The sequence below is a fragment of the Argentina anserina genome, chromosome 4, assembly GCF_933775445.1.
Source record: "Argentina anserina chromosome 4, drPotAnse1.1, whole genome shotgun sequence".
Classification (NCBI taxonomy): domain Eukaryota; kingdom Viridiplantae; phylum Streptophyta; class Magnoliopsida; order Rosales; family Rosaceae; genus Argentina; species Argentina anserina.
Window position 1 is genome coordinate 15,928,942 of NC_065875.1, and position 9,706 is coordinate 15,938,647.

General features: G+C 37.5%; 1 protein-coding gene and 1 pseudogene across 2 annotated transcripts; one reads left to right on the forward strand and one right to left on the reverse strand.

The window, feature by feature from the left end:
• LOC126792256 (cell division cycle protein 48 homolog) lies at positions 1 to 1,324 on the forward strand (annotated as a pseudogene).
• Positions 1,325 to 1,578: 254 nt separating this feature from the next.
• Positions 1,579 to 9,419, reverse strand: LOC126789839 (sucrose nonfermenting 4-like protein). 2 transcript variants are annotated; one of them, XM_050515900.1, is made up of 14 exons: positions 9,245 to 9,419; positions 8,879 to 9,100; positions 8,656 to 8,743; positions 7,526 to 7,708; positions 6,990 to 7,121; positions 6,820 to 6,879; positions 6,391 to 6,480; positions 5,487 to 5,621; positions 4,707 to 4,851; positions 4,428 to 4,601; positions 4,065 to 4,128; positions 3,881 to 3,950; positions 2,429 to 2,543; positions 1,579 to 2,194 (listed from the first exon to the last, which is right to left on the reverse strand). In XM_050515900.1, exons 2-14 carry the CDS (start codon positions 9,001 to 9,003, stop codon positions 2,103 to 2,105), a joined length of 1,473 nt encoding a protein of 490 aa, XP_050371857.1. In that variant the 5' UTR covers positions 9,004 to 9,100; positions 9,245 to 9,419; the 3' UTR covers positions 1,579 to 2,102. The 2 variants fall into 2 exon arrangements, with proteins under 2 accessions (XP_050371857.1, XP_050371856.1); XM_050515899.1 differs by having other exon boundaries at positions 8,656 to 8,746.
• Positions 9,420 to 9,706: the final 287 nt, after the last annotated feature.

Sequence of the window (9,706 nt, forward strand, 5' to 3'; positions counted from 1 at the left end):
ACACTTCGAATTCACACCAAGAACATGAGGCTTGGCGTGGATGTGGAGTTGGAGAAGATAGCCAAGGAGACACATGGGTATGCTGGTGCAGATTTAGCTTCATTGTATACTGAGGCTGCGCTTCAATGCATAAGAGAGTATATGGATGTGATTGACCGGGAAGTTTAGCAGACATTAGATGCTGAGATGCTTGCCGCGATGAAAGTTGGAAATGAGCACTTCAGGTTTGCCTTGCGAGCAAGCAACCCTTCTGCTCTTCGTGAAACGGCTGTTGAAGTGCGAATGTGACTTGGGATGCTATTGGGAGTCTTGAGAATGTGAAGAGGGAACTTTAGGAGACGGTTCAATATCCAGTTGAGCATCCAGACAAGTTTAAGAAATATGGGATGTCACCCTCAAAGGGAGTTCTTTTCTATGGACCTCCTGGATGTAGTAAGACTCTTTTGGCCAAGGCTGTTGCAAGTGAGTGTCACACAAACTTTATTAGTATCAAGGGGCCTAAGTTGCTTACTAGCGGATTTGGAGAGAGTGAGGCAATGTGAGGGAGATTTTCGACAAGGCTAGAGGGTTTGCTCCCTGTGTTCTCTTCTTTGATGAACTTGATTCCATTGCTACTCCGAGAGGTAGTAATGGTGGAGGTAATGGTGCTGCTGATAGGGTTTTGAACCAACTCTTTACAGAAATGGATGGACTGTCTGCCAAGAAAACTGTCTTTGTTATCGGTGCCACCAATAGGCCTGATATTATAGACCCTGCACTTCTCCGTCCAGGACTGCTGGATCAGTTGATATACATTCCTCTCCGTGATGAGGAATCCCGGCATGAAATATTCAAGGCTTGCTTGAGGAAGTCTCCAATTTCCAAAGATGTGAACATCATAGCTCTTGCAAGAGTAATTATTCTGTGGGATATGTGGTCAATCAGAAACAATCACAATAAAAATTGACCAATAACAGCAAGAGACTACGTCAAGTGGGATATGTGACGGGTATATATAATAATGTATTCTCTTGCAATGGGTACTCGAGGATTTAGTGGTGCTGATATCATATAAATATGCCAGCGTGCTTGTAAATATGCTATCAGAGAGAACATTGGGAATGATATCAAGAGGGATCTGAGAAGAAGTGAGAATTGTGAAGATATGGAAGCGGATGAAATGGCAGAGACCAGGGCAGCTCATTTCGTGGAGTCAATGAAGTATGCTCGTAGAAGTGTTACTGATTCTGATATCCGCACGTACAAGGCGTTTGCACAGACATTGCAGCAGTCTAGAGGGTTTGGAACAGACCAGGTCAAATTTGCAGGAAGGGGTTCTGTCTAACCCTAAGATGATGTTCCAAGATTACGGACTGAAATATGTAAAAATAGCTTCTTTAGATTATGTACAGAAATTGTAGATTTTTTTTTTTTGGCAAAGAGAAATTGTAGATTCTGCAGTTCATTATTTCCCAATTATCATGCTCAAATTTCCATTACACTTGGAATACCATACATGTAACCTTGTATGTTATCTATAAATTCCACAACATACATACTCAACCAAGAAAAGGAAATAAACACTGGATTAGATATACAACAACAACATGATTGGTTCTTTATTGAATTCTCAGTTCGTCTGCTACTTACAATGTTTGAAGATCAAACCACAAGGATAAAAAGAACCAAAAAGCCAATTACATGTCAACGAGTAAGAATAGCACATAATAACTTCAGTTGAACATTCCTCCCCCCACCCAACAATTGTTGCAATCTTTTCCCCTACTTGAACAGAAACTAATACAGTGACCCTGCTATTCAGTACCATCACATCTACATCAGACGCATAATATATAATCAATGACGGACGGGAGGAGATCAACAAATTTTAGAGGGGAATAAATTCCTTGAACTTACAGGCCTCTCTCCTATTGCCTAAATTCCTAAAACACCAGGCGAAGCAAGGCCAAACCAATGTAGTTTCAATGATACCAAATCAAGTCACTGTGTGAAGTACTGGATTCTCTAATCAACAGTTGGGTAGAGCTAGTGTGCTTATCGAGCATGTCTGCAATTGAGTACTGCTGAACAAACACCTTCCAATTTTATCATCCATTACTGGGCTAACCAAGCAAGAACTTGAAAATGTCACTTAGTGAAACAATGCCTTCAACCCGCTTACTGCCAGCTTCAACAATGACAAGTCTCCTTACACCTGAAACCAACGTTTTAAGATATGTCAAGTTGTAAAGCAAGTCAGCAGAAAATTGAACAAACAACCAGAGCATCAGGTTACTGATAGCACTGTTATTTCTCTAATTCCAGGTGTGCACAGATCACAAATCATATAGTGCTCCACTATAATATATGATCAGGATACTACACTCCAACAGAGGTTAATATCCTAGTTTCTTCATCTTTCTTTTTCTAAAGGTAAAAATGAATTTACCTGGATTGGCTAATCTCTCCATCACTTTATGAAGCGAATCAGAGCGTAAACACATCTGACATCTCTGACTTCTCTGCTCAAAAGGAGAGTATGAGTCTTGTCCCAGCTGCAACGCCTGGAAATACAAATAGAAAGGACTGAGACAATAGCCTGAAGCTTTCTTCACATCCAAATACACCTTGACTTTAAATATTTGACCTGACTCCACCTTAACTTTCAGAAATCAACCCAACATAAACCCAAAATAAATAACTGACTGGCAACCTGTATCTGGTTAATCTAAAAGGGTTCAATAAGGACATTCAACAAGCACACAAAAGTAAATCATTTCAGAAAGAGTTTTTTTCACCAACAGTCCCTCAACTCTGGTGTACCTACCAATGTGATACCTCAACTCTTAATCGTACCAATGTGATACCCAGACTCTAGTATTGCTATCATTGAAGTACTTCCGTTAGTTTTTTTCAACTTTTCCGTTATCTTGGTGACGTGGCAAGTACGTGAGGCCCACAAAGAGGGTTAAAAGACAAAATTAACCTCATCTGAGAGGAGCAATGTTTTTCCCGCCCTTTACCTTGAGAAAAACACCCAACAATTCCAATTTTGGTGCCAATTTCCCCTCCCTACTCCTTAATTTGTGTCTCTTATCTAAACTAAAGAACTACCGCCAACCAGTCGACCATAATCTGATAAAACCTAGATCAATCTCATTTTCTATTTTTACCCTAGCACTTGTTAAACTAACAGAATAAATATAGAAATTTATATGGAACATCTCATTTCCACAATCTCATAAGAATATAGAAACACATAACTTAACGAAATTCAACTACATGTACCATTAGTTCTTACAAGCAAAAATCATGGCAGATCAACATAAAATGTGTCAACTAATGGTACTTAAACATGTATTTGAATTTCGTTAAGTTATGTGTTTTTATATTCTTATGAGATTGTGGAAATGAGATGTTCCATATAAATTTCTATATTTATTCTGTTAGTTTAACAAGTGCTAGGGTAAAAATAGAAAATGAGATTGATTTAGGTTTTATCAGATTGTAGTTGACTGGTTGGCGGTAGTTCTTTAGTTTAGATAAGAGACACAAATTAAGGAGTAGGGAGGGAAAATTGGCGCCAAAATTGGAATTGTTGGGTGTCTTTCTCAAGGTAAAGGGCGGGAAAAACATTGCTCCTCTCAGATGAGGTTAATTTTATCTTTTAACCCTTTTTGTGGGCCTCACGTACTTGCCACGTCACCAAGATAACGGAAAAGTTGAAAAAAACTAACGGAAGTACTTCAATGATAGCAATACTAGAGTCTGGGTATCACATTGGTACGATTAAGAGTTGAGGTATCACATTGGTAGGTACACCAGAGTTGAGGGACTGTTGGTGAAAAAAACTCTTTCAGAAAACAATGATATTCAGAGGGACAGAAATTAGAGGAGTCACCTGTTGAATGGTCATTTCATTGAGATTAATATGTGCATATGCTCTATCTTTAGCCAGAGCTGTAATGTCACTGTAAATAAGATGTAGATGAAAAATAAAACATCACTCACTGTTGCTACGATTAACTATATATGATAAATAATTTGCAAGAAATTAAAAGCAATCAAATAGAACTACCACTAACCTCCGACAATATATATCCAGCAAAGAGTCGTTGTCATCAACTACAGGTATTGAACTTACTTGAGCTGCAAAACAAAGATGGAATAGCATGACTTAACATGAAGGAGATAAAGGTCTAAATTCAAATTGCTCAGAAGTTAATTCAACTTTCTACAATAGAAGACCAGATTCATGACAATGAAATGCATGGATATATACCCTCTCTACTGAGGCTAACTACCCAGCCCCTTCCATGATTCATTGCACATGGTATAGCTACATGTCTACATCTGACTCAAAATATATAGCTAAGACAGAACATGAAGTTTTGCATTTATTTTCAAAAAAAAAACCACACCGCTTTAGATAAGAACACATAGCTAACCTTGAACTAATAGATTTAAAGCTGCACTAAGTGAAGCACTCGGCCTCAACATTGCTAATGGCCGGCGATTCGACTCTCCAATTTCTGGAACCCAAGTACCCACAGGAAGTGCACATATCGGTGCTTGGAGAATGGGCAATGAGCTAGAACAATGCCTAAAATATCTGCAAACACCTGAAAATTCAGTTCCATTAGCACCAAGTAAGATCAGAACCTATTGTGTTATAAACTAGATATATTTACATGGGGATTTACATGATAAGATCCCACATAGCTTACATTTTAAGATACCAGACAGTGAAGCAAGGTGTAATAGCTGCGGAAATGAGCCATCTTCTGAAGATGAATGGATAATTGGAACAGTAGCCACATCATTTTGCAAAAACTTCAAAGCAAGATCTTTCAAGTTATCATATGGTCCGGCCTGCATAATCAATTAGCAGCATGGTCAAGGAACCAAGAAAAAGAAATGACAAACAAAAGATACAAAACCAGAAAAGAGAAAACAAAATATCAAATCAATCACCACAAACATTGACTGTTCTTTAGTCGAAAAAGAAACAAAATAAAATACCCATAAAGGATGACAGCAGTTTAAGATTGGTTCAGTATAAACATTCATAATTTTGCTGCACAAGTGCTAATGACTAAGGTCGTGAGGGGATCAGTTTAACACAACCACTGCAATTTCAACAGTCTTCTTCAATAGCCCATGAAGGTGGCTGCTACTGTGCTGCTTTTAAAGAGAAAGGCAATGTTTCTTCTGCCTCGAGTAATAATTATCTATATTCACCAACCCACAAAGGAGCCAAAAAAAAAAAACTTAGAGAATGCCTACATCAATTTCATTGAATTAAGGCCTAGCATAGAACATCAAAATTTAGGGAATGCCTTGATCATACAATACACAGATACACCTACATGCTTCCACTAAAAAGTTAATCATCATGTGAATGCGTAGAATGGAACATTATTACTTTGAGAATGCCTATATCAACGTGCACACATGGCAATACAAGGCAGCAATTCGAAAGATGCCACATGAAAAAAAAAACTCACATGGATGAGACGTCGCGGCAATGCTCTCCCATGACCATCGATTTGCCCATTCAGATATGCTTTTCCTTCTTTCCAAGCAGCTATGGTATGTGTTTCAAGTTCTTCCTCTGTCAGATTCGACCCATGATTCCCAAGCTAAAAATATATAAGTAAGTTAGCTACATAACAAGTATCATGCACCTCTAGCATCAGTAGCATGTCAATGTGTGCACATAATTTCTGAGCAAATGACCTTTATCTTACTTATGACTACCATACACTCCCCTAGCTGATGTTTCGACACCATCAGTAATCCTCCGGCCTTCCAATACCAATCAGGAATACGTAGGGCATTTTTCTTACTACACGCAAAGGATTTCAAGCCATATAATGGTTTGATGCTTGAAAAACAACAAATTGACAAATTCGAGATTCAGATTTACGTACAGATTAACCAGATTATCAAGCCAACAAAATAAAATAAAAAATTGGGGTGATTTACTGACAACTTGGTCAAGTGGGTCATGAGATCTCATAATCCTATAGTTCAAATTTCAAGGTGTACATGATTGGTCACCTACCCATTTACACAAGAATTGAGACGCTGAGGGAACAAGGCCCAAAATCAATACATTATATGTCATTGTCATAGAACTGAGCACAACCAATTGAAATCAGCATTGATAAGAAAAATAATTCCAGCAACAGCCAGTTTAATCTTCTACTATATATTATTAAGGCAAGAATATGTCATGCAAAATCTCTCACAAGGGTACACAGCCAAACCAGAAGTAATCGGAGGCTACAAGTAAAACATGTGCATTATAAGATTCGAATTTTTATTAAAAAATCTCAAATAACAACTCCATAGTTGTTTCTTGGAAAACTCAATGGGGGAGAAGATCAAAACACTAGATGCACTAACCTCTCTCAATATTAATATAAAATCCGATGCGCTAAGAACTCCAACAAATTGTCCCTTGCAGAAGTCCCACAGTGGTGCCATAGGGATCCCCTGAAAAAATATATTACTCAGTATTATGCATATAGAAACCCATTATCCGCATTTTTCTGTAGTTTTTACAAAAGATCATGAGAAAACATAAACCTTTTCAGAAATTATATTAAGAATGGAATCATATGACTATAACTAATCTGCCTTTTGATCAAATAAGTTTTGTTTTCTTTCCAAGAGAAACTATAGCACAAGGGCACCAACTTTACATGAGAAAAACTAGCTCTTCTACCAATAATCAATAAGGAAAAGTATATGCATTTAAAGTCGATTTGAAGAATATAAGACAACATAGAATGGTTATAAAACTAATTGAGAAACAGCTTAATTTGAATCTACCTGCTCATGCAATATGTGAAATGCTTGCTTCACAGGTAAATCAACATCCAATGCGACAACCTGTAAAGTTGTTGATCAATGAACACATAATCTAAACCATAATGAATTGACTTTATATACATAACCAAAAACAAGACAAAGAAAGATGGAAAATGGCATGGGATCCAAACCTTGCCTGACTCTGGAAGTAGTTCATAAGTTGTGTGTGTAGACAAGAAGACAGAAACTCGATGACGGGATCCCTGCACATCAGCCTCTGACATCCTTGGTACAACATCAGATGTACCATCTGTAATCTGGACCTGCATTATATACACTATGGATCACTATATAACAAACTAAAACTAATAACTGCAGCTTCAAGGAGCATAAATTGACTGCTAAACCGCACACCATGAAACCACCACAATACAAAATTGTATTCGTACCTATACTATAATACCAAAACTAAAAAATAGAAAAGAAGGGTGACTTGATCTTATATAATTAGCCACATAGGGCTCCATAAGGTTCAAATTGTTCAAGGATTTGCTATACATAGATTGCATGAGCATGCTAATTTCTTGAATTTAAACGAAATACCGAGACTACAGTGCTATAACACCCTCAGGTACATTAACATTATTAAGGAAATAGAGGATGATAGAAGGAACACTATGTTTTCCTGTAACAAGATCTCAAATAACAAGGAATCAGCAGATCTTACCAAACGCCTGAAGGCCTCAGTGTCTTCTTCCATGTGAGATCCAGGAGTCATCTCTGAAGATACATTTGGTTGAAAGAAATTAGGGTCGGTAGCCAAGACCATGGTGTTCACTAACCCATATTCACCATTTGCGTAGGGTTGGTGTTCATCGTGTCGCCATTCCCCATCAACAAAAAATTTGTACTGTAGTAAGATGAACACATGCAGGTAAAGCTAGTGGGAGTTCTTAAGTCTTATCAATTTAATGCATAACCATTTTTAAATCAAATGGCAGGCATAAGTAAGGCTTAGTATATATTCAAATCATTTGAGCACTTCAACCCATAAAGTTCCACAGCATTGATCACTATGATGTGAAGATGTTAAGAAAAAATTAGGAAATTTTAATAAATGCTACATACTACATCCTGCCATGGGCTTAATCTATTCAACTGTACATATGTATGCATATTTCCCTGAATTCGTAGAAATACCACCGACACAAAATATTTTGGTAAAATTACACTCAATGATTTAAGCTTAGCTAAGCACCCAAAAGAGAAATTCCATTCCGGAAGTTCCGATAGCACCTAGTTCTAGCTCCATAGAAAATGACAAAAACCAAAAACATTCTCAGTATAAATGAGCCTCTTAAGAATAAATATGGCAAGCGAGATGCAAGATGTGTAATCGGTCCACCTCTAGATACAGAAGTTCTTTCTGCCATAATTTATATAATGAACTATCATGATGAAAAGGTCCTAAAACTGACTACATACTTAATACCCACGACTTAATTCATGAGCCTCTCAAGAAGAAATATGGCAAGTGAAATGCAAGACATGTCATCGGTCCTCCTACACATACAAATTACTCTTTCTGCCATAACTTAGAAACGAACTTATATGACGAGAAGATCTTAAAACTGAATAAACTCTTAATACCCCCACTACATGATTCATCTCCTAAGACTACGACCACACAGTGCTTAAAACTGGCTATGGTTGGGAAAAACAAAACATTCAAGTTCCAAACTGGCTACAGTACACCTTGTTTCACTACCAACAACCAACTTCATTAACTTAGCTCCTATCAAATGTCAGGACAACTACTATTAAATTGGGTTAAACCACATTACTTCACTAGCTTACCTGGTGAATACCGGGAGTAACGTTATAAATGGCCTGAAACACTGTTGGACAACCCTCAACCGGCGTCATAGGAACCAGCTCGGACCACCTGCTGTAAAAGAAAACACCCCATTTATCAACACCTATCCCACAAAATCACCAAATTCAACTATACAAACAAGCATTTCTAATTCCCAACAAAACACCGGGCACGCATTCAACACCGAAACACAGAGAGCCTCACCGTGCAAAGGAACCACTGAGGAACACAGTCCTGCCACCATAAGGCCACACAAACCGCATTGGGATCAACACTGTGCTCTGAGCTCCACCGACATCTCGTGCCGAATCCATGTTGGTAGCAAACATTTGCCCCCCAAAAAACAATGAACAATATTTCACAAACAATCAAACCTCCAAAGCAATAATCAACTCCTTATGGCATGCAGAAGCTCAATTTCATCCACTGTTACATAAGGAAAAAAAACCAACAAAATTACAGTTCGAAATCATGGAAGTTGAGCCATAATCAGACCACAGCAACAAATTGGAAGCTAATTTGAGTCGCAGAAGACAAAAAGGTAAGAAATTTAAGGGGAAGTTTACTTACAGAGCTGAATTGAAGAGGAAAAACCCAACCTTTGTAAAATTTGGGGCAGAATCTGGACAATCAGAGCAGTGAAACGCCCTCCATTACAGAATTGGGGGAGAGAGGAACCCTAGGGAGAGAGAATTAGGATTATATTGTGGAGAAATGGGTGAGAAAACCGAGACGGGTTGCGACACGATCGAATCTAATTTTCGAACCCTAAAAAGCAAGAAAAGTCTGATAGAGATGTTTTAAAATTTTCACTAATACTGACGTGTCTTTCTTTTTACTTTAAATTATAACAAATAAAACAAAATTATATCATCCATCTCTTACACAATCTACATTTAGATAGCCTCAAATTTTCTACAATTTAAATAAAATAATAAATTACTCAAAAATATCAGATAATAATTTATTTTACAAATAACTCACTACTTAATTTGTTACAGCAAATAAGAACTAAAATTTACAAATAAGGAC